Genomic DNA, 26,990 nt, shown 5'->3' on the forward strand with positions numbered 1-26,990 from the left:
CAGCTATTGTGCAGTCCCCCTGACAGGTGAGCATCCTCTCATGAGGGAGAATGGAGCTAAGTGTGAAAAAAACAGGTCTTGCATTTGTGCTCAGTCAGGACACTGGCACACAGTAAAAGACCTTTTATCTGAGATACACTGGAAATTGTACAAGAAAACTGCAAATGAATAACTCTACAGTAAGTTCAATCTTTGCTCTTCCTGTCTATGAGCTTTGAAGAAACTCTGATAAAAAAGACTGTCTAGGGAAGAAGCAATGGTTCCATGAGCACATAATAGCCCACAGCAAGATTCAGCCAAATGTTAAACACCGTTTTAAACGTTTGCATTGTATTCTGTGTCAAACAAACTCCACACTTTTGCCCTGAGTGATTTATGACTTACCCTGACATCATTTTTATCTTCCTACATTGCTCTCGACAACATTTCTGGTTTGTGTTTGCTATAATATACATTGCCAAACACATTATTGATGCAAATTGACCTGCTGTGGTAAACATTTTCCATGAATGAATCAACACATAAGTTATCAGAGGCTTGCTTAAGAGTGAATGAACCTTATAGACAAAAAAATGTCCACATTAGTCACATGCATATAAATCTACATACTTATACATCACCTTACAAGGACACAAACAGTCCAGAATTTGTTTGGTAGGTTTATTTTAACAAAGAGAAATTAACATATCAAACAAGAAATCGAGAATAAGAACATTAATAAATAAAGGTTCTAAAAAAATTTCTGACTGGTTCACGTGACAAAAGAGCAGCATCCAATGGCGCACCATCATTCTGGCAACAATCTGTTGGCGTGAGCCACCTCACAAGAGATCAACAAGAAATTGTGACCAAGATGTTGTATGAGTCGTCATCTGCTTTTGCAAGAAGTGAGAACGATATTGGCTGTATTGCAAGTTTGCAAATGTCAAGCAAAGCAGCGTTGGCCAGAACTCAGCGGCAAGATCAAGCAGTAGGCGAGACTGTAAAACTAAAAAGAGACAAATGCAAAAGTGATATACTTTCGAAAAGAAAACTCCTCCATAAATGGAACAAACCAAACATCAGTGGTGGACTTGTGTACAGACAATCCAGCACCTAGTCCTACTAACTAAGTACTGGCCCATAGAGCTGAAACACCTCCATGAGCAAACGAACGGCACATCTGGCAAGGGAGCCATTTTATTGGCATGAGAAAGTGCCCATGTGTAAAGCAGAATAAACCTGTTGCACATGTCCTTCCATCACTTCAGGCTCACCGTTATACCTTGTGAGCATCAACGTTCTGCACCTTGAAACAAATCAAGTGCATATGACTACATCCTGGTCCCGGTGGATCATTTCACAATGTTTGCTGAAGTGTGCCCGCCTAAGAATAAATCTGGAAGACCAGCAGCTGAGCGCATTTTTGAAGTTTTCATCCCGGGCTTTGGCTACCCAGGTATCGAACAATGACTGCAGTCTTGAGTTTCAGAATTCTGCAGTACCCTCAGTGAAAAAGCAATAGTTGGACTGCTGCTCCGGCGACCCGACCTCAGATAAGGAAGATGGATGGACATTCATACCGCCAAAGATGAAGTAGCAGAGAGTTTTGCACTTTGCTCTTACTAGTTAACAACCTTCCCATAGAAGTCAAATTCACCGGTACCAAAAAGACCAGTCGAACCAAGTCCGCACTGAACAAGTGACAAATATGTGAGACAACTCAAAGTGACACACGTAGATCAGATTCGAAGAACATAGCTGGAAGATATTGTCTGGAAGTTCCTGTGAAACAAAAAGAAGCAGACAAAAAAAGCCACTTACCTGCACCTACCTTCTGCTCCCCAAACACTAACAGTACAGAGGCATGTCAGAGTACCCGAACCTACCATTGCAGACAGGTACTTTACCCGAGAGACTCTTTAATCCAGAGAGAGGAGAGAATGCTGTCCACGTAAACGGGGCACAGCGCTGACAGGGTCAGGAGGTCAGGCAGGGAAAGAAAGCCTTAGCAATTGTTCACATACGCTAAGGGAACCCTCATTGCAGCCTTATTCTATTCACGGTAATACAGTTGACAAAAGCACTTTACATACCTACACAGGATCCTTCTCATCTTCCATCATACACACCTTACACATATAATGTGTTTATTATTGTATTAAGGGTTTAATAATATTTATTATTTTTGTATTGTTAAGTCTACAAAAACATTTTGATGTTGTAAATGTCAGTGACCATTCCTTTTTTGCAGGGGATTGTGAAGCGATGTACTGTATTTATTATTTTACATGTATAATTGAGGATTCAAGAGCCTTTATATGTGAGCATTCATGTTGGGAGTGGTATCTCCGTTCATTTAATCACTAGGAGGCATTTCCGCCTCAGTGAGCCCTTGGTAAGGCAGGCATTCTCCTTCCGGCTTCTGTCAGAAGGAAGCCAGAGAAGACAACACATCTTGCTGCTCGCCTTATCATTTCTGTGTCCTTTTTGCAGGTCAGTATTGTGTCCAATATACACATCATTGATATAATGTGTTTGCATAATATTTAAGTGAGAATTAGTGTAATGTTTATTGAGGTGGACGTTTTGTCTTGTGTACTTTAGAGGTCCTTAAATGTGCTGTGATTCACATGACAGGAGGTAGCCTAAATGCCATAATGTGGATTGTGAGCTTGGTAAAAAACAAAAAACAAAAAAAAAGTAATGCATTTAATTTGTGAGGCTCAAACTTAAATGCAGTGTTGGCTCTTATTATGTCTCTTTAATATGTTTGCAAATTATGTGTTTAGGATATTTGAATATGTGTGAAACACAACAGCCAACAGTCGATTTTGTTTGGAATTCCCTTGCACTACATTTCATTAATATATTGATAAAACTAATTACATTTTCAAGTACAACTGCAAGCTTTGAAGTTTGAAGCATGGACATTTTAATACAGTGATAACAAAGTGCTAACTCCTTTACTGTTTGTGTGGTACATTTAACGTAAATTACTAAAGTAAATTAAAATAATTGTGATAATAAAATCAGACAGAAGCAAAACACTGACTAAGAGGCATAGGGGCACATTTTTTTTTATTCTGTCCCTCTCTGTTAAAACCCGAAGAAGCTCACGTGACTTTCATCCACTATGTTTGAAATGTAATAATACTGTAATATACTGTATTACTGTAATACTGTAATATAGTCCAGTGCAATGAATCTAAAATATGACACAAACGGTACTTGCTTGTATATTTTCTATTTTCCTGTGTTTGGTGACCTTGAACCCATGATAACACCCCCCACCCACAGAGAAATCATAGTGGTTGTTACAGAAGAGCTGTAAAATTGCAGTGACAGATCTTAAGTTTAATCAGTAACATTTATTTATTTATTTGTTCATCCAACCCCCCCTTTTATATGAGACTTTTACTAACGTGATTGTGTATAAACACAAGTCTGCTTTTCCATAAATCAGACCCACCCTCAATTTACTACTTTCCACTGACACATGTGATGAGCGAGATGGTTTGATTACGGCTTGAATAACGATGACAAATACATGCGTGCATTACGTGAACGATCTGATGGAAAGGAATTGCAAAGCAAATCATAAATATAAGCAGATTAAAATTACCATCGTAAAAAAACAGCAAACGAGTCTTACCTTGCACAAAGTTCAGCGAGGAGGCGAGGCGGATCGGAGCCGGTTCATTATGGGGATCACTCAAGTCCCCTGGAAGAAAGAGGTCCACCTGCAGTGAGTGGATCACATCGCCTGGGAGGCACACTGGGAACCGTTTCACCTGACCGGATAGACTAGTGAGAGCCTTGTCGGCACCGTAGACTGGGACTTGGGGCTAAAATAGAATTGAGCTTTCTGCTAACGCTTCAGCTGCTACCGCCACCCACTTCTCCATAGCTGCCATCCCCGCTGGGCACACTGTTTACTAGTAGTTTGTAGAAAGGAGGAAAAAAAAACAAGACCTCATGCCTCTTTATCCCCTTCTCTCTTTTTTTCCATTCACTTGCCTTTTAACTTTACATCCATTTTAGCGATTTAAAAACACGACATATAAATGCTAGCTTGTCATCCACCGCCAACTTCACTACCCCCGGTATGATTCTATTTGCTGGTTAACTTCACCCTTCCAAAGCAATTATTTCTTAGCGTTAAACGACGTTCTTCTAATATAAAGAGTCACGACTGCTTGAAAATGAGAAAAAAGCTCTTGAAGCGTGCACGGCGTGTATAAAGAGCGACAATAAGGGGAAGAAGAAGCAGTGTGAGAGGATGCCTGTGCGTGCAGTGACGACTGGATGAATGACAACAAAACAGCTCCTTTGTCCAGGAAATACGTCACACTCCGAGCGTACTAGACTGTAGTGCATGCTTGATTGATGTCGCCTTAATTGCTTTTTTTTGCTACTAGAACGGCTTTTATCCTTTGAAATTCAACATGTATATATTTTCATTGTTGGAATTTTAACTTTTGAATTAAAGCTAATGTATAACTGCATTTATCTTCCAGGGATTTAAATTAGTATACTAAAAAAATACACCAAATAAATGATAAGCAACATCATCCATTCATTTTCTATGGCTTATCCTCACTAGGGTCACCAGGCTATGCTGGAGCCTATCACAGCTGACTTTGGGTGGTAGGCGGGGTACACCCTGGACTGATCGCCAGCCAATCACAGGGCACATATAGACAATAGAAAATTGAGGAATATTAATAATATATAATATATAATATATAATATATAATATATAATATATAATATATAATATATAATATATAATATATAATATATAATATATAATATATAATATATAATATATAATATATAAATTCATTTTCTACCGCTTTTCCTCGCGAGGGTCGCGGGGGTTGCTGGAGCCTATCCCAGCTGTCTTCGGGCGAGAGGCGGGGTACACCCTGGACTGGTTGCCAGCCAATCACAGGGCACATATAGACAAACAACCATTCACACTCACATTCATACCTATGGACAATTTGGAGTCGCCAATTAACCTAGCATGTTTTTGGAATGTGGGAGGAAACCAGAGTACCCAAAGAAAATCCACGCATGCACGGGGAAAAAAATGCAAACTCCACACAGAGATGGCCGAGGGTGGAATTGAACCCTGGTCTCCTAGCTGTGAGGTCTGCACGCTAACCACTATAGACCGCCGTGCAGTTCGGATTTAAATTTGTATCCTAAAAAAATACACCAAATAAATGCTAAGCAATATCATCCATCCATCTTCTATGCTATGCTGGAGCCTATCCCAGCTTGACTTTGGGCCGTAGGCTGGGTACACTCTGGACTAATTGCCAGCCAATCACAGGTCACATATACGCAACAGAAAATGGATGGATGGAGGAATATTATTATTACATCTTACAACACTTATCCTGTTCATGGCTATCCCAGCTGACTAGCATGGAAGACAGGTGAACTACACTATGAACAATTACAAGGCCTATTTGCGATTCATCATTCACGGCCCGCGTATTCTCGGCTTTCTAATTAATTTCTGTGAAAACACGCTACCATGCTTTTCAAAACTTGCAGCGAAATTAACACATTACAGCCGGCAAGCAATATGGATTTTGCTGCCATGGCTCTAGAGCAGGGGTCAGCAACCCCTGGCTCCAGAGCCGCATGTGGCTCTTCAGCCACTTTGTTGTGGCTCCCTTCACAACGCTCAAGTATTTTTTTAAAATACCCTAATGGGAAAAAATATGCATTTTTTAATGAGTTTTTTTTTTTAATCTGACTTTCTGTGAGACCCTGAATGAATTGAAGTGAATGAGTTCTGACTCGTGATTGGATGAGCTCAAAGAGCTCACATGTGACGAGAAGCAACAATTTGGTGTAAAAATTTGGCGTTAAAACTGATTCAAACTTTCAAAAGTTTATAAGATATTGTTTTTAAATGATGTTTTGCGGCTCCTATCTGTTTTCCTTTAGTAAGCGTGTGGGTAAAATGGCTCTTTTGATAATAAAGGTTGCCGACCCCTGCTCTAGAGGAACGCTTGCATCATCTCGGACTGCTCGCCAGGAAGGTGACGCCACTCTGAGCCTGTTTGTTCTCTATCAATCATCTTTCATTATCATTCATTAGTGGCGAGTGTCTATATATTTAATCATTTAAAATGTGCTTAAGTGTGTGAGGCGTATGAAAGGGTGTCAAAAACAGGCATAAATGCTGGCATGTTTTGGGAACACTTGCTGTTTCATCCTGTTGTCTGCAGTTCGATGAATAACATCAAGTTTCTAAACCATCCGTAGCATCGACTACTCATGTTTTTTTGCTATTCACCCAGCAGTCTTGGAACGTAACCCCTGCAGATAGGGTGTGCCCATGGTAAAGACGATCCTTCACATATTCTGTTTATATTTGTTGTTGTTATTGTTGTATGTGCTACTATAGTCACTCATTCAAATAGATAGATAGACTTCCTTTATTGTCGTTGCACAATAACACAGCAGTGAAATTGCCAACAAAATGTTGTTGCCTGGCTCCTGTATAATAATAAATAATAATATAATAATGTGGAGAATAAATAGATGACATCACATATGAACAACAATATACAGCGGGAACAGTAAATTGCACATATAATTTAAATTTAAATAATTTTGAATAAATAATGTATTTATTTGAATAAATAAAATAATAAACAAGCCATTTACAAACATAACAACGGAAGACATAATAGAACATTCAATGTGACAAGGTGTGTGCAAACAAAATAATAATAATTCAAATAGCAATTGTCCTCCTGCTGCACGGTGGAATTTGTGGTTGAAATCGCTGTTAGTGCATCTCTGAGTGGAATTTTCCGATTTCATATTCTCCCAGTGCTTGCATTTGTTTTCTCCAGGTACTTCCTCCCACACACCCCTCCATACATGCCCTGTGAGTGATTGGTGACGAGACCAGGCTTATAGTCAGCTGGGATAGGCCCCAGCTCACTAGTGACCCAAATGAGGTCAAAATGAATGACGAGATGTATTGTTTGTGTGTTCATGTGCATGTATTTCTATTTAAAATATGTATAATAAGAGAGTAATTGCATCAAATAGGGCGCTCCTATTAAAATAAATAAATGAGAAATACATTAACATAAAGCATGCATATACGCGTGGGTCTACTGCAGTGTGACAGTGCCATCATCTGGATTAATGGTGTAAGTGCATGTGAATTAAATCACTGGCATACCACAGGGGGGCGCTATAACGCTGCCTCACTTTGACTCGCATGCATGCGCGTCGACCCTGTTCCCTCTTAACACGGGCCAAAGTTATCCCGGAATAAGGCAGCACGCATGTGCAGCCAACCCGGATGTAGTTTTTTTTTTTCTGATCGTATCTACAAAATACAGACAGTAAACACGGAAAACGAGATTTAAGCCGTTTCAAGGGCTATTTTAGATGCCGCGTCATGTTGGTCACCTCAAGGAGAAGAGGAAGTGCATCTATTTCGTAGAGCTGCACTTTTGGTTTACGGTGGGAAGAAGCACAAAACGAACATAAATCACCACCCCGTCACTTGCCTATTAATGCAACACAACCAAGTGTCCAAGTTGTTGTTACAACGTTTAGATTGTGTCCTCACGTCGTTACAGATATCAACTCGTAACGGAGCCAGAGGATGGACCCTCGTGGCCGGAGACACGAGCGAGGCAGCAACTGGACCGACCCGGAGATCGTGGAGCTTCTCCAGCTGTGGTCCGACGAATCCGTCCAAATTGAACTGGAGAGCTCGTTGCGCAACCAGCGTGTATTTGACCGCATAGCGCTCGTCCTGCGCGAAAAGGGCATCTACCGCACAGGTGACCAGTGCAGAGAGAAGATTAAAAAGATGAAACTGGAGTACCGTCGCATTAAAGATAACCATAAACTGAGATCGTGGAAATTTTACGATGTGATGGACCGGGTTTTGTCTAATCGACCCGCTATCACGTACTCCACTCTGGGTGGAACAGTGGTTGCTCAGCAGGTGTTTCAGAGCCCGTGTGGAAGTGACTCTTACTTGCAAGGGAACTCTTCAGCAGGCTCCTTCGGTCCAGCATCTTCAGGAGGGTTTCTGTTTGGTCAGCCCCCCAAAGTTGGAGACCCCCTGGATGTAAAATGTGAAGATGTTGAGGAAAGTCTGTTGAACGCAGATGTTGCACCCCCGGAAATGTACTACCGGTCAGGAGATGAACAGGAAACAGATGAACAATCTTTACTGGAAACGGAGGACACGTTGGGTCAAGGAGAACATTCTACTCATGCCAGGATTTCACCTTCAGGTGAGGACCACACAATTGCAAACTCATTCATTCATTCATTTTGTACCGCTTTTTCCTCACGAGGGTCGCGGGGGTTGCTGGAGCCTATTCCAGCTGTCTTTGGAAACCGTAATAGACCGTTTTGGCAGCACAAATCAAAGGAAATACAGCTGGAATAGGCGCAGATTCTGAAAAATCTAAATGGTTTTCGGGTTATTGTGTGTAGCTGCTCTATAGGAGTCCGCAACTCAATACAAAAAGGGTAAAAAAAATCAAGTGTTTCATTTAAAAACTGCATTTTGTGTAGATGATCTGAAACATTCATTCATTTATCGCTTATCATCACAAGAGTCGCGGGGGGTGCTGGAGCCTATCCCAGATGTCTTCGGGCAACCAATCACAGGGCACATATAGACAAACAACCATTCACACTCACATTCATACCTATGGACAATTTGGAGTCGCTAATTAACCTAGCATGTTTTTGGAATGTGGGAGTAAACCGGAGTACCCGGAGAAAACCCACGCGTGCACGGGGAGAACATGCAAACTCGACACAGAGATGGCCGAGGGTGGAATTGAACTCTGGCCTCCTAGCTGTGAGGTCTGCGTGCTAACCACTAGACCGCCGTGCAGCCCTGCAAACTCATTGTAAATTATATTTATTTGATAAACATAATTCTCCCCGTGCATGCGTGGGTTTTCTCCGGGTACTCCGGTTTCCTCCCACATTCCAAAAACATGCTAGGTTAATTGACGACTCCAAATTGTCCATAGGTATGAATGTGAGTGTGAATGGTTGTTTGTCTATATGTGCCCTGTGATTGGCTGGCGACCAGTCCAGGGTGTACCTCGCCTCTTGCCCGAAGACAGCTGGGATAGGTTCCAACACCCCTGCGACCCTCGTGAGGAAAAGCGGTAGAAAGAACAAGATGGCTCACTTAGATCCTCACTCAGAAGATGTATTTTAGAAGATGTAACGATAAATAGGACCATATCACGTTTTGACCATGCAATAGCAAAATGCTTGTCATTTTTTAAACAGTAACTATGTGCAAATTATGTCCCATGTCCACAACAGGTTTAACTGACCTTAACCTTGCTGGGTCTGCCTCCCAGTCTGGCAGTGTACCTGTGCCACATGACACATTTAAAGAAGGGGTCCGCCCCTTGGCTACTGGGAGACAGCGGAGACGTCGGCGTGCAGGCAAAACCACGTGTCGCCACGGTAGCGGTAAATGTAGCAGCCAGGGGCCCCTCGACAAAGCTCTGGCCAGCTTCCTTATCTGGCAAAGGTGCGCTGAAGATCGCCTCCTCTCCCTGGAGGAGGCGCGACTGGAGAAGGAGCAGCAAGCTGATGAGAGGAGACAACAACAGGAAGAGAAGCGAGCAGAGCGAGAGCGCCAGCATGAGCTCCGCCTGTTCAGCATGCTTACTGGGGCTTTGGTTGCGGTCAGACAGGGTGCCACGACGACAACAACCGCATCCACCAACACCTCTGTCTCCCTGCTTGAGCATCAGTCAGCTTTACTGATGACACCAACGGCCTCCACTGCGCCATCTACATCTCCGACACATTCTCAGGCTCCTACTTCACATGCTGTTTGCACTAAGGGGACACTAAAGTCAGGTCAGCCCACCTCTGTCAAGTTCTGCACCAAGTCTGTGGGTGGATTGGCAACTGAGAGAGGTGTGAAGTCTCCTGAGCTCAGTGTGTACCTGTCCAATCGCGGTAACAGTATCCAACAGCATCAAGCCATTCTCCAGGAGGGTTTCGCTCAGTATGGAGCGAACCGCTATCACTACATCGACAACCCTAACGTGAGTCTGTTTTTCAAGTAGTAAATACACGTGATGACATACTTGGTTCATAAAGTCCTACTTTCTTGTGTCACATCCTTACCCTTTAGGGTGTCATCAACATGGGCACAAGTGAGAACAAGCTCTGCTATGATCTCCTTCATAAAAGGGTGAGATATGTTCCATCCAAAGAATCATGAATAATGGTGTATATGTATATCTTAAATATTTTCAATTTCTTTCCATCTCCAGTTGACCCAACCTGACATGCTACATGTTGACCCAGCGCTGTTGCAGTATGGTGACTGGAGAGGACATGCATTGTAAGAGATTTACACTCTTTATTGCTCTCTGGTTCTACCATATATTACTTATTGTGTTAATATGGGGTAATAACTATAAAAGCAATCTTTACTCGCTAAATGTACTGCAAAAAAAAGGTCAGTGAGGATAATTCATAATGCCGCCTACAGAGAACATACAAAGTCCTTATTTCTAAAATCATAAATAGTTAAACTTGCTGATATAGTTAATCTTCAAACAGCTAAAATAATGCATCAGGCTAAAAATAACCAATTACCTAAAATGTCATCCAATACTTCTCTACAAGAGAGGAGAAATATGATCTCAGGGAAGAAGTACATTTGAAACACTTCTATGCTAGGACTACGTTAAAAAGCCATAGCATTTCAGTATGTGGAATCAAACTATATTGACAGTTACTATGGTACCCATTACGTTATTGTATGGTCATATCACCTCATACTTTGGTATGTGACAAAAAATGAAAAAAAAAATTAAAAAATAAAAATTAAATTGTATTAGGAAAGCAGGAAGTGAACAAATGTAACAGTTAGTGATTGTAAAAGTACCAGATGGAGGGGTTGGATTTAATAAGCTTTGCTTCTTCCTACTCCTTTTGGACATGTGGAACTGTGAACTGATTATGTGATGCATTCAATTGTAATCTGATGCATGTTCACATGAAATAAAACCATTACCATTACCATCACTTTCATTTTGAATGAATAAAATAAAATGCACTCTTGCCACTTTTCATGCCACATATTTTTCCATCTTGTTCTTTCAGCCTGAGAGAAGAGGTTGCAAAGTTCCTGACTTACTATTGCCGTTCTCCAAAACCACTGAAAGCTGACAATGTGAGTAAAGGGGCGTTTTATCTGTATTATTTGAATTAAAAAGTGGTGTATGGCTGTTGGCTTGCAACTTGATCACATATATTTTGCTTTGGTGGACATGTTTTATTCATTCTTTATCAGTATTCAGTGTTTAAATAATTGTATTGTCATTTTAGTTAATTATACACCTCATCTGCAGCCAGTATCAATTCAGTTGTTTTATTTTGGGGTCAGCAGCTGGTCTTCAATCTGGATGTAGTACTATGTTGTTTGAGCAACTAATTCTAGTTGATGGATTTGTCCCTTTGCGTCCCTTTATTGCCTCTACCAATGAGTCTTCCTTAAGCTCTGAAATATCTATGTGTGTATTTATTCAGGTTGTGGTGATAAATGGATGTAGTTCCATTTACTCCTGCATCGCAGCAGTTATTTGTGACCCAAAGGGTGAGTACACAAATATACATCATTGTTTGTTTTATAAGAGAGTGCAGCGAAAGCGTGACTTACAAGTTAATTTGGATAATTTAGGACATGATTAGTCATACTATATGGTTTTGTAATTCATTGTTTGTCCCTTTTTAAAATAACAATTGTAGTCATTTACCATATAAATAACAAATATATTTACTACAGTGGCTTATGTTTAGTATAAATAAAAAGTCTATTATTTCTAATGTAGACATGAATGCAAAATTAGATATTAACATTGTGTTGGATCATTTATTTTTAAATTATCAGTGAAAGTTGGTTGTCTGGTTATTATTGAGTCTATGTTGCGTTATCTACTTAATCACTGTGTGTTTTTATCATTTTTGTAGATGTGATTCTCATTCCTAGTCCCTTTTATGGTGTTATTACTGAGGACCTCCAGTTGTATAGTGATGTCAAGTTGTTTCATGTTCCTCTGGGCTGTGAGGTAGGAACTGACATATTGTATGCATTGTTGTAGATTATATTGATTAATATAGCGCTTACTTGATTGCACTTGCAGTTAGAAGTTCTATGTTCAATTTGGACTTTAAAGAGTTTATTTTAAGCATTGCTTTTCTGTGTTTGTGATGATAAAAAACAGAGATTTGGATACTGCTGGTTTCTGTTCATGATGTTGATGCCAACCCTTTTTCCTCTCCCCAAAACACTGATAGAATGAAGGCAGTCAAATTTTCCACCTCACAGTAAGCAAACTGGAAGAAGGTCTACAAAGAGCTAAGCACGAGGTAACCCATCAATGTCTTCTTAGTTAATATTTAAAGAGAAACCCTTCTAAATGATGGAAACATGTTTAGAAAAGTACACAAATTGATGTTTTATTGTCAAACTGTGTCCCAAAGTTACTAAAGAATGACTTTTGCTATCCATTTAGGGGGTAAACATCCGGGCTCTAATACTGATGAACCCCCATAACCCTCTTGCTGAGATCTACACCCCAAAGGAAATGCGGGCATTCTTAGAGTTTGCCAAAAGGTGAGTTTTATTCATCTGTTAACTCAGGTTGGGTAATAAGTCTCTATCATCGATGGGAACTGGGACTAACATTGCGATTCCATTTTGAATGTGTGCTCCAGAAGAAGAAACTTGAATGTTGAATAGTATGATATTTATATACTGATAGCAAATAGTACTGTGAGAAATTCATAGTAAAGTTGATGAAAAGCGCATGTAATTTAAAATAAATCACTGGGAATTTCAGACATTAATTCATTCATTTTCTACCGCACATATAGACAAACAACCATTCACACTCACATTCATACCTATGGACAATTTGGAGTCGCTAATTAACCTAGCATGTTTTTGGAATGTGGGAGGAAACCGGAGTACCCGGAGAAAACCCACGCATGCACGGGGAGAACATGCAAACTCCACACAGAGATGGCCGAGGGTGGAATTGAACCCTGGTCTCCTAGCTGAGAGGTCTGCGCGCTAACGACTCGACCGCCGTGCAGCCCGAATTTCAAACATTTGATCCAAAAAGAGCTGTGGTTAGCACCGTCATGTAAACCATGCAAATATTTATGGTCCTGCGTCTTAAAAGCATTGAAATCGAGAATCGTTAGAAACCAGGATTTAAACAAAGGATTGGAGCGGAATGTAAAGTGTGACCATCCCTCCTGACCACTTGACCGCCGTGCAGCCCGAATTTCAGACATTTGATCCAAAAAGAGCTGTGGTTAGCACTTTTATGTAAACCATGCAAATATTTATGGTCCTGTGTCTTAAAAGCATTGGAATCGAGAATCGTTAGAAACCAGGATTTAAACAAAGTATCGGAACGGAATTTAAAGGATGACCATCCCTACTGACCACTCGACCGCCGTGCAGCCCGAATTTCAGACATTTGATTCAAAAAGAGCTCTGGTTAGCACTTTTATGTAAACCATGCAAATATTTATGGTCCTGCGTCTTGAAAGCATTGGAATCGAGAATTGTTAGAAACCAGGATTTAAACAAAGTATCGGAGCGGAATTTAAAGGATGACCATCCCTACTGACCATTCGACCGCCGTGCAGCACAAATTTCAGACATTTGATTAAAAAAGAGCTCTGGTTAGCACCTTCATGTAAACCTTGCAAATATTTATGGTCCTGCGTCTTAAAAGCATTGGAATCGAGAATCATCAGAAACCAGGATTTAAACAAAGGATCGGAGCGGAATGACCATCCCTACTGACCACTCGACCACCGTGCGCCGTGTAATCCTGCAGTTCTGAGGTTGGCTTAAACATCAACATCTTGCTGGGACAGCGCTTACAACTTTGTCATGTTATGTCAAGGCCTCTGTCCCTTACGGGGAATATCAAATGTTCTTGATGGAGTTTTATCACTGTCCCTAAGCATCAACATATTCCCAAGTGCAGCCACGTATTCAGGCGCTCCATGCATTGTCAGTTGTTTTCTAAATGATCTTGCCATCTTTATAGCCATTGTAGACCTTCACAGGCACTGAGCTGCCATAAACATAAACCAAATTTCTTTTTCATAGACGCACGGTACCTCACTGAAGTAGCTATTACACATTTATCTCATATTTTCTTTGACTTGAACAATTCTCATACATGATTTACTATATACTGTACATACATTGTAATAAATGTAATCGTCTCCTGCTTCAGAAACGAGCTCCACGCCATCGTAGATGAGGTGTACATGCTGACGGTGTTTGATGAATCAGTTACATTTCACAGTGTCCTCGGTCTGGAAAGGTAGAGCGTTAACCTATCCTCTGCATGATTACTCTTGTAGGCCCTTCATCATGACAATTATGGCTGAAGATCGCCTCTTAACTGCTAATGATGTGCCCTTATTTCAGTTTGCCCGACCCACAGAGGACACACATAATGTGGGGGCTGAGCAAGGTACGTGTCGTGCTGCACTGCACTATGTAGACGACTTTTTTTTTTATTTTTTTTTTTATTACTGCTGACAGTACTGTTAATGCTCTGCTTTTCCTCACTGAAGGTTTGCTGTCACTGCTTACTTGTTGACTTCACCTTGTCCTTTTCCAGGACTTTGCAATGGCTGGAACCAGAGTAGGCACTCTGTATACTGAGAACCAAGACCTTGTTCAGGCTTTGGCCAAACTGGGCTCATTCCATGGTGTCTCTGGGACCACACAGCACCAGGTCACACAACTTCTTCAAGACAGAGGTACCAGGAACTTTATGTAGTTTAGACAAACATTACACTTGCAAAATGAAACAAAATAATGACTATTTCATCAGACCGAATTTAGATTTTAAAAAAGTGTACTGTATTCTAAATCCTGCTTTTTTATTTTTATTTGAAATGCTTTAATTTTGCAAATAATATGTATTTTTTTCTAAAGAAAGACAGCTAAGGTACCTGACTTGAGTCTTAAGTTTATACACGCCACCTTGTAACTTTAGCTTATCGCCATCCCTGTCCATCTAATTGACAATTGACACTGTCATGCTGTAGAATGGATCAACAAGGAGTTTCTACCCGAGAACAGATGCAGATTGAAAGCTGCTCACCGCTACGTGACAGATGAGCTGCAGACAATGGACATCCACTACCTGGACAGGCCCACCTCTTTGTATATCTGGGCTGACTTCAGAAAGGTAACCTTGCCAAGGTCACATTGTGATGCCGGATGCTGGAGTTGATAATCAAATGCTAATTTGTGCAGCGGTAATTGAATTGAGGGTGGAAAAGTCACTGTCATTAAAACCCTTCCTTGTCTGTTTTGTCAGTTCCTCAGGGCCCCAACATTTGAGGAAGAGTTGTTTATGTGGCGCTTCTTCCTCAAACACAAAGTGGTATTGAGCTGCGGACAGGCCTTCCATTGCTCCACACCCGGGTGGTTTCGCATCGTCTTTGCAGACAAGCAGCACCACCTTCAACTTGGTCAGTCATTACCAATGCGGTAACATTTTGTGCTTTGAATTTCATTGCTTCATTTAATGATGGTTTAGAAGACACAGTGATAATACTGTATGTACAGTAGTAAAGTAGTACTCTACACCGGCCATTATTATTATGCATCATTAGTGTTACTGTAATATTGGTTGACACACAAGCACCAGATTTTTATTCATTCATTCATTTTCTAACGCTTATCCTCACGAGGGTGTCTTCGGGCGAGAGTCAGGGTACACCCTGGACTGGTCGCCAGCCAATCACAGGGCACATATAGACAAACAACCATTCACACTCACATTCATACCTATGGACAATTTGGAGTCGCCACTTAACCTAGCATGTTTTTGGAATGTGGGAGGAAACTGGAGTACCCGGAGAAAACACACGGGGAGAACATGCGAACTCTACACACAGATGCCCGAGCGGGTAATCGAACCTGAGTCTCTGAGCTGTGTGGCCTGCGCGCAAACCACTCGTACACCGTGCAGCCATGCTGTTATTTTTAATGTTATTATTATTTTGTGTATTAATGTCATTTGGAGACATTCATTCATTCATTTTGTACCGCTTATCCTCACGGGGGTCGCGGTCGCGGTCACCCTGGACTGGTCGCCAGCCAATCACAGGGCACATATATAGACAAACAACCATTCACACTCACATTCATACCTATGGACAATTTGGAGTCGCCAATTAACCTAGCATGTTTTTGGAATGTGGGAGGAAACCGGAGTACCCGGAGAAAACCCACGCATGCACGGGGAGAACATGCAAACTCCACACGGAGATGGCCGAGGGTGGAATTGAACCCTGGTCTCCTAGCTGTGAGGTGTGTGCACTAACCACACGACCGCCGTGCAGCCCCAGCACCAGACTTGATCGCCAAAATAACAGGCTTTTATTACAGATTTAAATGACCTCATAAGAGACACCTAAATGGGTCGCTGTTGCTTCACTTCCTGTCCGCCATTCATTCTGCTCCTCTTGCCCTGGAACACATCAGTAACATGTCTATAACGTTATTTCATGCCTCAAGGGCTCTAATCATGTCAATTATATAAAATGTCGTAAACAGGTTTTCTATGCTCTAACTATAAAGAAATATTAAATTCATGAATAAGGAATTATACTCAGTGGAATTACTGTCAAAGCTTTTTTCTGTAAGGACGTTGCTCCAAAACTCACACTCAAGCATTCCTCAACTGCAAGATGAATGACTGAATAGCGATGCTCTTACAGGATAAATTACACTTACAGCCTTGTTTTGTGTTTATTTTGTGTTAGGCCTGAAGAGAATCAGAGAAGCCTTAAAAGAAATGGAAGAAAGAAGCGCCAACAGGCAGTCATTCGTCACCAAAGAAGCCAGAGAGGAGAGCAAGAGATCAGTGAAAGAGGACAGTGCACATTCAGACAATGCCGTGATTGAAAATTCCACATCATCCCCCCAGAGCAAGTCATCAGACCAGCTGAAGGAGAACGCGTGCCCTGTTCCTGTCACAGGCTTCTTTGGCCCTGATGATTTTGTGTTGCAGGACTGCCAAGCCTCCAAGCCTGCAGAGAGCCTGGACTCTCTGATTGGTACTCTCAAGCAACAAATCCGTTCCTCTGATTGGCTGGAAAAAAATTGTCCTCAGGGGTCTGCAGGAGAAGACCCACAGATTTTTGATGTGTTTAAGGTGCTGTTGGAACGTGCCCGAAAATAAGTGGAGTTGTGTATGCGGTTACTTTCTATCTTCAATGATGCCTTACATTTTTGGTATTGGAGATAATCAAGAGATCTCCTTACATGCGTAATTAAATGCCAAATGTATCTGCATAAATATATATTCATGATTTTAATCTTTATATCCAGCTCCGGTGGTGTAACGCTGCAGACTGCCGCCATTTGTGCAGATCTTGCAGGTTTGATTCCCAGCCAGTGCACTAACACCCAGCCATGAGGGATTTCCATTACCTGTCCCAAGCCTGAATTAATGGGAGTGTTGCGACAGGAGAGGAATTTGGCATAAAAACAAAAAAGCCAAATCAAATCATTCGATCGACTTGCTGTGGTGACGGGAAAAAGCTGAAAAAAATTTACTTAAATGCACTTTATCATATGTGTTTTACATTTAAAATGTATTCATTTTAACTTGTACTGTATTGAGACATAGCATTTCAGCAGTTTTTGTTTAATGTGTGTTTTTTTTTTTTTACATGTTGGAAGGGTTTTGCACACACTCTGTTCTAGCGAGACCTTAGTGGGCTTGTAATCAAGGCTCTTAAGTTCTTGCAGCAAACTCATCCGTCCATTCATTCCTTCCAAGACCTTGCTTTTCACACTGAGGCAGAGTAATGCTGCAGTTGAAAAGCACCTTTGCTAAACCGTTCCCACAAATTTGGAAGCATAGAATTGTCCAAAATGATTTGTTAGAATGTAAGGTGCTCTAATCTAGTGGTTCTCAATTATTGTATGTCGGCAACCCTGCAGTAACATTGAACATTCTCATTTATGTCATTTCAAAATTCAGTTTAAACATGATTGTGGACAAGAATTTGAATAAATAAATGTTTTTTTTTTCCTGAAGTGATGCTTCTGTGTCTTTTCAAACTTTCAAACTTATGTGTGGGCTGTAGCTACAATTGCACTGCAGAAAGGGAAAGCAAAGGGGGCGGAAGTTGGGTGACAACATGAGTGTGATGTCAAAAGGCATTGTCATTGTTGTTGGGTGGGCTATCACATGTAATAGTCTATTTCCACCACCCAATACCTACAGTTTCCATCAATTCCCACAAATATGTGCAGAGCTGCAACAGTTTTAAAGTTGTTTTTTTAAAACAACAACTTCTGCCTGTTGCTTTTTTTTATTATTTATTTGGGCAAATATATGAAACATTACAGTGCATTTCTTACATCAATGAAAATTTCCATTATCCACTTTCCATTATTTACATTTGTATTCAACTATATAAATATATATATATAAATATATAAATGCCTACCCCTTTTTGCGAGATATAATCATCTTCATGCCACTGTCTTGTTTTCCCCTGTTATTATTATCATTGTAATATTATTATTCTTATTATCATTATCATTATTAGCATTATTGTTATAATCTTTATCTATATAAAGATATTGTTAATTATAATTATTGTTAATTATAGTTACAATTTTTGGATTTTTTTTATTATTTATTTTTACAGACTTCATTGCTTCTTGTAGAGTGCTGTATCATTCCATCTGTTGTTTTCTGAAATCCGCAGTATTTGTGATTTTATTGTCAATTTATTAGCTCACTTTTTTGTAACATTTCCATATCATTTTCTGGATTGCATGTGTCTAATCTTGTGCATTAAAAACCAATAACTTGAGACTGTGTCTGAACAGGTGACCAACCCTAATTTAAGCCCTACCTGAGGTTTTTAGACGTGTTTTTTTTTAGTTTGTTTGTGTCTAGTCTAGGTTTTAGGTCTGTGCTCAGGCCGATGACCAGCTTACACAACTTTCACTTTCATACAACGTAACATGGTGGGACACAGAGATGTCACTGTAATTTCAACAGCTGTGGGAGTTTCCATTACAGTGAAGGAGGAGTAACGCAGGAGGGGGTGGTCTGGGGGAATAGCGCTACACAGTGTGTGAGTGAACCAAGAAATGTTTGATGCTTTCATTTTTGGCTTGGACTCTGACTTTAATGTGTAATATTTTGAACCATGGTAAGGCATAATATTGTCTAATGAATGTACACTTGTGTGACTTGACCTGTCGTTTTCACCTCTGTGTCTCCTATTACAGGGTTTGGAAAACATGTACTTGCCAGAGTTAAAAGACAAAATAAGTCGATTCAGATTTACACAGTCTTGTGTGGGTCTTTGTGGTTGCCTGTGCATCTCCTACGCAGTTTGGACACCATTCTGGTTAAATGATAGGGGACTCTGGGCTGAGTGGAACAACACAAAGGATGACCAGAACAGTGACAGTGTGGCCTTCAGTGGTGAGTACACAGTCACAAATATCATTTCATGGCTTCCACTCTTGTCTATAAAATACCCATTTTGCCACAAGTAAGACTGGGTGAGTTTTACTGGTTGATTCCAGTATTCCTGTGTTTTGGTAAACATGTTTGAGCTTGCTGCTGTGCCGTGAGGTGCATTCTTTTACCTGCTGAAAAGAGACATGCACTTAGCCAGCTGTTGTTACTTTATGGAGCACACATACAAAACTTTTAAAACAGGCTGCACGGTGGAGGAGTGGTTTGCATGTAGGCCACACAGTCAGGAGATTGGAAAGACCAAGGTTCTATTCTCCGCTTGGCATATTTTAAGAACATACTTTTTAGATGAAAAAAACAACAGAAAAATTGAAAAATCAGCAGTAAATTTACAATAAAGTCAAAATTTCAAAACAAGAAAAAGTTGTAATTTTATGAGAATAATGTTTTAATATTATGAGGAAAAATGTAATTTCAATAGCAAAGTTGAAATGTTGAACAACATTTTTTTAAGTTGTAATACTATGAAAAAAACAAATTAAATTAATGCTTTTTCCACTTTTCTGATCTATAAATGTAGTTAGAATGTTGTATTCTCATGTTAAACGATGCCATAATTTCAGATAATGCGGTTTGTGCATTTAGAAGTGAGCCCCAAAAGGCTCGATTTCAAAAGGCGTGGTAAAACGATTACTTTGTGATGTCACAGAGGGGCGGATTTCCTTATATGGTCTCACAGTTTGGCTGTGGGTGGAATAAAACAAATTAAAATTGTAAATTTTGAAAAATTTGGTGAGGGAAAAAGTTATAATTTGATGGAAATAATGTCTAAATATTATGGTAATAAAATGATGTTATGACGAGAACATTTACAAAGATCATTTAAAAAAAAAATGAAATTTTGGGGTGGAAAACAACAGCAAAAGTGGGGGACAAAATGCGCAGACCAAAGCTCATACTAATAACGCCAATATCATTATAATTTCCACCTATATCATAAAGCTGAGGTGCAGTTGTTGCTAGAAATATACGTGACTTCTTAGCAAATAAGTGTTAGCATACAAAATATTAAATTTGCCCTTGCATTTTTTCGTTTTTCAGTTGAAAAAGTTTGAACGCCCCTGGTCTAAATGCATGTTGTAAGACAACTGAACACAATGAAAATGCTTTTTATGGAGTATTAAACATTCAAAAAATGAACTTGAACGAGAAACACTGTTTTATAATATCACTAGTTTATACAGACAATGTCCTCGAGTTCATTAAAAAAAACCCTGAAAAAAATGCAACTACAAAACCAAACAGCGTATTCCCTATTTGAGCATCTTGATATTTTACCAGTCTTGTTTATGTCTGTGGGGACGCCATCATTGTGATGCAGCCCTGGAAGCAGAGAGAGTATTTGGGGTTCTGTCCTTCCTGTTGGCCTTGAGCACCGGGGCTCTCTCGCTGGTCTTCGCCCTCTGTTGGACATCTAAGACGGTGCACTCCTACTCCAACACTCGCTCTCTCCTCATGGCAGGCCAGGCACTCTACCCCACCACCTTGCTCCTCCTCACCATGTTCCCTACAGGTAACAGCACCTTATAGTAATGACTGAACTGTAGGATGTAATTACCCTGTATAGAATATACACTGTAAACCCGAATGTTCAAAGTACTTAAATAATGAAGGTATGCATAATCAAAGTTCTTAAAAAAGTTCTAATAACTTAATTATGTCAAGTTTATTTACCATATTGTGCCATTTTGAGTACTTACATATGTAAAATCATCAGGGCCAAAGAACATAGGGCTATTTTAAGTAAGATTAACTTAAAAACATAGTTTACATACAACTTAAGACATCCGAATGCTCAAAATAATTAATTGGTTAGTTAATTGGTATAGTTAACTGAAAATTTTCTTAAAAGTTCCACTTATAAATGTTGATTGCCAGTTGCATTATCTGTCTTTTCAGTTTATTTAACTAGTAATTTTTGATTGATATGAACTTTTTGCAGATTTGTGTAACCTACTTAAAAGAATTCGTAGTTGAATAAATCAAACCAAGAATCAATTAAGAATAAATCCATTGAATCATATAGATTTGTACTGTGTAGGTTACACATGCACACCTTCTTCCTTCTTGAAATGAGAACGAAAATTAAAGAAATGAGAATGCATGGCAGAGAGAATGCGAAAAAGAAAGCTATTTGTAAAAAAAAGTATATCTAATATCAACTCCAAATATTAATATATACTCAAATGTTTGAGTTTATAAACTCGAAAAAAAAGTGGCAAATGATTACCTCACTTTTTTATTCGGGTTTACAGTGTATATAATTTACTTAATCTAATTTAGGATCACAACTGTACAGAGTTGGAACAACATGTTACATTCAATGACAGCCCCACTGTAATGTGTTTATGAGCAAGTGTGAACAAGTAGTACCAAATTCACATATAAATGAATGTATAGGAAACATTGGTATCGTACGCACTTACAAAATGTGCAGCACACAACATCAATATATTCCCATGCTGGAAAATATCAAATGAATTGACTTGTGAGACAGCGTCTTTTGCTGAATTTATAACTGCTGCACTTTTTTTTCCCCCTCCCCTGCAGATACAGCCATCAAAGAACTTTCTAAGTTGCCATACCAAAAATATTTACTGTTTAGCACAGAAAATAAATCAGTAAATATGTGAGAATGTATTGTGATGTAAGGACAGACTGAAGGAAAGGCTTATCCATCTGCTGCTGGATCTGTCACACGGCGTTGTGCTATTGTTTTGTTACTTTCAAATATAGCACCCGAGTCCTAAAAATAGCAGTGTTTTCTGTTAACCTCCAAACGGCCTTTGTTGTGTTGGCTTTGGTTAAATTCAAACAACTTTTACAAATACAAGTAGTCTTTAATGTGCTGCTCATTTACATACCCTCAAGGGCGGCATGTTTTTAAATAGACTTTTTTTACTTTCCTTGTTCATTATCATAAAAACCCTTTTGTAACGCTCTAAGCATCCAATAATAGGTCTTCATGACCTTTTTTCTTTTTTTTGACTCTTTGTCTTTAACACCTTTTTTCCTTCCTTCTACAGGTTTCTTTTTCCTTCTCAGCTGGTCACTTTTCAACTATGAGCATTCCGAAGAAATCAACTCGGACTTTTCCAGCTTAGGTTCCTCCTATTGGCTTGGGGCTTTAGGTTGGACTTTGCTTTTAGTCGTGGAAATGATCATATTTCTAGCCGAGCAAGCTATTGTACCTGACGTTCTCGAAGACCTGGAAAAAGCAGTGGACTCATGGCGGGTCACCTCTACGCCAAGCCGCAGTTTCAGTGATGGCTGTTGTCACCCTGCTGACAGTAACAGTCAGGTTGCTTCAAAGCGTTACATGTCAGCACCGGAATAAGACAATGAGAGGATGAAAACATGACATGAACAAACACAGACTCAAAGGAAAAGAAGTGTTTATTGTTGGATTTGGTCTCCGTCCTGCAACATTCTGCACCAACCTCATAGTTTTTGAGTATGCAAAGGTATATAAACGACCACATCTGTGTAGAAATCCTCCCCTTGAGGACTCTAAGTGGGTTTTGAAAAGAGGATAAGGGAATCTTAAAGAACCAAATCATAGAATGAGAACCAGATTGTTTATTTCTGACAACAATACCTAATTCAGACATCCGGGCTTATCTGCAGTTCCTGTATGCCTACAAGTAAGCGGGTCTTATTACAGCACAGCTGCAAAAAAGCACCCTTTCCCTGCCCAGCCATTAATACACTCAAGATTGTGTACGAGGCTGGAGTCCTGGACCAATCAGCTTTCGCCACTGCCCTTGCTTGAACTGCTTTCATGGTGTAACATTCTGCAGCAACCTCAGTTTTTGAGTATGCAAAGGTATATAAATGACCTCATCTGTGTAGAAATCCTCCCCCTGAGAACTCTAAGTGGGTTTCGAATAGAGGATAAGGGAATCTTAAAGAACCAAATTATAGAATGAGAACCAGATTGTTTATTTCTGACAACAATACCTAATTCAGACATCCGGGCTTATCTGCAGTTCCTGTATGCCTACAAGTAAGCGGGTCTTATTACAGTGCAGCTGCAAAAAAGGACCTTTCCTTTGCCTGCCCGGCCTTTTAGACACTCAAGATTGTGTAAGAGGGTGGAGTCCTGGACCAATCAGCTTTCGCCGCTGCCCTTGATTGAACCGCTTTCATGGTGTAACATTCTGCAGCAACCTCGTAGTTTTTGAGTATGCAAAGGTATATAAACGACCACATCTGTGTAGAAATCCTCCCCCTGAGGACTCTAAGTGGGTTTCCAATAGAGGATAAGGGAATCTTAAAGAACCAAATCATAGAATGAGAACCAGATTGTTTATTTTTGACACCAATACCTAATTCAGACATCCGGGATTATCTGCAGTTCCTGTATGCCTACAAGTAAGCGGGTCTTATTACAGCGCAGCTGCAAAAAAGCACCTTTCCTTTCCCTGCCCGGCCTTTTATACACTCAAGATTGTGTAAGAGGCTTGAGTCTTGGACCAATCAGCTTTCGTCACTGCCCTTGCTTGAACCGCTTTCATGGTGTTTCTGCTTTCGTTTGTTCGCTGGGGCATCAAGGCATCTTTTCCTTTGTTGCAAAGCAAGCTGTCATATGCGTACTCGATCTTTCCAATATTTAGCTAGCAAAATTCATTTGTCAGCTCGCAGCATGTACCGTACTGTATTTTAACCCAAAGTACTACAAATGTTAAAAAGGCATCCTTCTCCGCTAAATAAGCAGCATATTTTGTTTCAGGTTTTCATCCATCTGCTTGTTGTAGCTGGCATAACAATATCTCATTACATCATCCCATCATGAGTTGTAATTGTGTTGCCAGCATAAAGTTGCAGCTGCCAAGCATTAGGACCACCAGACAACAGACTGACTCCAAAGATATTATTTAACGTCGTCTCACACATTCCCACAAGGAGACCAAGCAGGGGTTCTCAGCTACTTATGCTGGCATTCTCATTGTGCCAAAGTGAGGGAAATTAAGTGGCTCTAGCTTTGTTAATTGTGTGTTAATCAGGTGATGCGCTGATTAAAAGGCAGTTTCACCCTGTTGGACCCTGCTAATGAGTTTGTTATTAAATCCACAGAGGATTTTTGGCTCTTTTTTCAATTTAGCACCAGGGTAGTGCTTAATTGTTGTGTAAATCGACCTCCATGAGCACACAAACCACAAATGGACTCACACCTGAACTGAGGGCGTACTCAAACCACTCTAAGCATACCATACCTGGGGCTGCTTAACACCTAAAAAACGGATGCCGAATGCTTGTCTTTTGGCATCGTCGGGCTCAGCACTGTCAACTCTCATGTTTTCACATTTGTGAGACTGTTTTCTAGTTTAATATATTTGTATCTGTCAGAAAACAATAGTGATGAAATGGCTGATCACTTCCACCTTGTACGGAAAAAGGTGGACTCCCATCTCCTGGCCAGGGATGATGTCCTGCCCCAAGTGAACTACGTCTGTGTCTTCTTCACAAGTGAGGGAAGGATGGAACATGAGATTGATAGGCAGTACGGAATGCAAAATGCGAAATGCAAACTCCGCATATAGGTCTGTTTTGGTGAAAAAGGAAGGCAAAGCTCTCAATTTACCGACTGATTTTATATTCTTACCCCTTCCGATGGTCCTGATCTTTGGGTAGTCTGGGATTCCCTGCTTGATGGATGGATGGATGGATGGAGGTTACTTTAAAAGCTTGCATACATTTATGTATGTACATTTATGTGTTATTGTAATGGTAATGGTGTAATTTCATTTGAACATGCACCAGATTACAATTGAATGCATCACATAATCAGTTCACAGCTCCACATGTCCAAAAGGAGTAGGAAGAAGCAAAGCTTATTAAATCCTACCCCTCCATCTGGTACTTTTACAATCAGTAACTGTTACATTTGTTCACTTCCTGCTTTCCTAATATAGTTTTTTGAAATAGATTTTTTTTAAATAAATAATATTTTCATAATTATTTTTGATATCGTCAATAAATTGACGGGCATCTGTGATTTATCATTTCATCCAGGTACATTTCCAAACAAAAATGAAAATACTTATGGTACGTTTACTCCTTTTGGACATGTGGAACTGTCCAATGAATGTAACTCAATGCATGTTCAAATAAAATTAAACCTGTAACCTAACTGTTACATTTGTTCACTTCCTGCTTTCCTAATATAGTTTAAGGTTTTTTTTATTTTATTTTTGTCACATTTTATATCAGTGATATATATAGCACATCATGATTGGTTCAAGACTCTTCATCCTTGTATTTAGCAAACATCAACTGCTTGTATTGTTTCTTGAATTGGCTCATCGTTGTGCATTGTTTGAGGGTCTTACTCAATCCATTCCATAGTTTGATTCCACATACTGAAATGCTATGGCTTTTTAACGTAGTCCTAGCATAGAAGTGTTTCAAATGTAGTTCTTCCCTGAGATCATATTTCTCCTCTCTTGTAGAGAAGTATTGGATGACATTTTTTAGGTAATTAGTTTATTTTTAGCCTTATGCATTATTTTAGCTGTTTGAAGATGAACTATATCAGCAAGTTGAAGTATTTGTGATTTTAGAAATAAGGAGTTAGTATGTTCTCTGTAGGCGGCATTATGAATTATCCTTACTGACCTTTTTTTGCAGTACATTTAGTGAGTGACAATTTTTACAGTTATTAGCCCATATTTCCACACAATAAGTAAGATATGGTAGAAACAGAGAGCAATAAAGAGTGATGGAGAACAAATTTTGCTTTGTTCAATATGGAAATATTTCTGGCCACTTTCTGTTGTATATTTACAACATGAGGTTTCATGTGCGTAATGAAGTTTATGTTAATTACAATTGCGACCTACTAAGACTGTATTTTCCCTCGAAGACTTAGAAGCTACAATAATGCAGCAGCAACCTTGAAATAAATAATTAGAAAGACTCTAAATAATTGTCCACAAATCAGAGAACATGGAGTAAAACCGCAGAATAGAAGTGATGGTACGAACAAATGGGGCCATGGCACGATGGCACTGTGAGGGCAGGCCGGCCGGCCACCAGTAGAGGAATGACATCCAATTCCGGCACAGTACAAACGGCCTTCTTAAAACCATCCAATTCATACGGGTGTGAAGTTCCGTATCCAGCTGTGCCTACTCAGCAGTTGCTGTTGTTTCACAACTGACCACTTACCTTGAAAATAAACCTCTTCAAATCTAATTTGATGACTTTCCTTCATATACTAGCACTTTTCAAATTGATTCCTTTTTATTTGAAGCTCCTATTCTTTTTGATATGTGCCGTGTGACCCCTTGAAGGTACGCTGTTTTGAAAAAAAATCCAATGATAAACCTTTTAACTTCCGAGGTATTGTTGTGGCATTGTTTAAAAAGCCTTTTA

General features: G+C 39.8%; 3 protein-coding genes across 6 annotated transcripts in view; 2 read left to right on the top strand and 1 right to left on the bottom strand.

The window, feature by feature from the left end:
• furinb (furin (paired basic amino acid cleaving enzyme) b) overlaps window positions 1-4,293 on the bottom strand; it is a 90,463-nt gene extending 86,170 nt beyond the window's left edge. The window contains exon 1 of one of the 2 annotated variants that reach the window (XM_058074693.1): window positions 3,635-4,293. The gene's annotated coding sequence lies outside the window, so the exon portion shown is untranslated. The remainder of the gene's footprint in view (window positions 1-3,634) is intronic. The other variant, XM_058074692.1, reaches the window with a different exon arrangement.
• accs (1-aminocyclopropane-1-carboxylate synthase homolog (Arabidopsis)(non-functional)) lies at window positions 2,337-18,145 on the top strand. 2 transcript variants are annotated; one of them, XM_058074690.1, is made up of 16 exons: window positions 2,337-2,475; window positions 7,611-8,279; window positions 9,340-10,079; window positions 10,169-10,228; window positions 10,311-10,381; window positions 11,149-11,218; window positions 11,575-11,641; window positions 12,016-12,113; window positions 12,343-12,414; window positions 12,561-12,661; window positions 14,310-14,399; window positions 14,507-14,552; window positions 14,703-14,844; window positions 15,136-15,278; window positions 15,411-15,564; window positions 16,864-18,145. In XM_058074690.1, the coding sequence occupies exons 2-16, from the start codon at window positions 7,637-7,639 to the stop codon at window positions 17,280-17,282; spliced, it is 2,916 nt and encodes a 971-aa protein (XP_057930673.1). In that variant the 5' UTR covers window positions 2,337-2,475; window positions 7,611-7,636; the 3' UTR covers window positions 17,283-18,145. The 2 variants fall into 2 exon arrangements, with proteins under 2 accessions (XP_057930673.1, XP_057930674.1); XM_058074691.1 differs by lacking the exon at window positions 2,337-2,475 and adding an exon at window positions 7,327-7,491.
• A 1,037-nt stretch (window positions 18,146-19,182) lies between these two features.
• On the top strand, window positions 19,183-26,782 carry si:ch211-256a21.4 (uncharacterized). 2 transcript variants are annotated; one of them, XM_058075607.1, is made up of 4 exons: window positions 19,183-19,278; window positions 19,358-19,556; window positions 20,895-21,126; window positions 22,640-26,782. In XM_058075607.1, the coding sequence occupies exons 2-4, from the start codon at window positions 19,485-19,487 to the stop codon at window positions 22,948-22,950; spliced, it is 615 nt and encodes a 204-aa protein (XP_057931590.1). In that variant the 5' UTR covers window positions 19,183-19,278; window positions 19,358-19,484; the 3' UTR covers window positions 22,951-26,782. The 2 variants fall into 2 exon arrangements, with proteins under 2 accessions (XP_057931590.1, XP_057931589.1); XM_058075606.1 differs by having other exon boundaries at window positions 20,935-21,126.
• Window positions 26,783-26,990: the final 208 nt, after the last annotated feature.

Source organism: Doryrhamphus excisus, chromosome 6, assembly GCF_030265055.1.
Source record: "Doryrhamphus excisus isolate RoL2022-K1 chromosome 6, RoL_Dexc_1.0, whole genome shotgun sequence".
NCBI classification, from domain to species: Eukaryota; Metazoa; Chordata; class Actinopteri; order Syngnathiformes; family Syngnathidae; genus Doryrhamphus; species Doryrhamphus excisus.

Bases quoted from the DNA above. Each gene is read 5' to 3' on its own strand.
- accs (XM_058074690.1), top strand. From the start codon at position 7,637: ATGGACCCTCGTGGCCGGAGACACGAGCGAGGCAGCAACTGGACCGAC. The intron at 11,642-12,015 runs GTGAGTACACAA...TCATTTTTGTAG, and splicing joins AGTTATTTGTGACCCAAAGG to ATGTGATTCTCATTCCTAGT. The intron at 12,114-12,342 runs GTAGGAACTGAC...AAACACTGATAG, and splicing joins ATGTTCCTCTGGGCTGTGAG to AATGAAGGCAGTCAAATTTT.
- si:ch211-256a21.4 (XM_058075606.1), top strand. The intron at 19,557-20,934 runs GTGAGTACACAG...ATTGTGATGCAG, and splicing joins TGACAGTGTGGCCTTCAGTG to CCCTGGAAGCAGAGAGAGTA. The intron at 21,127-22,639 runs GTAACAGCACCT...TTCCTTCTACAG, and splicing joins CCTCACCATGTTCCCTACAG to GTTTCTTTTTCCTTCTCAGC.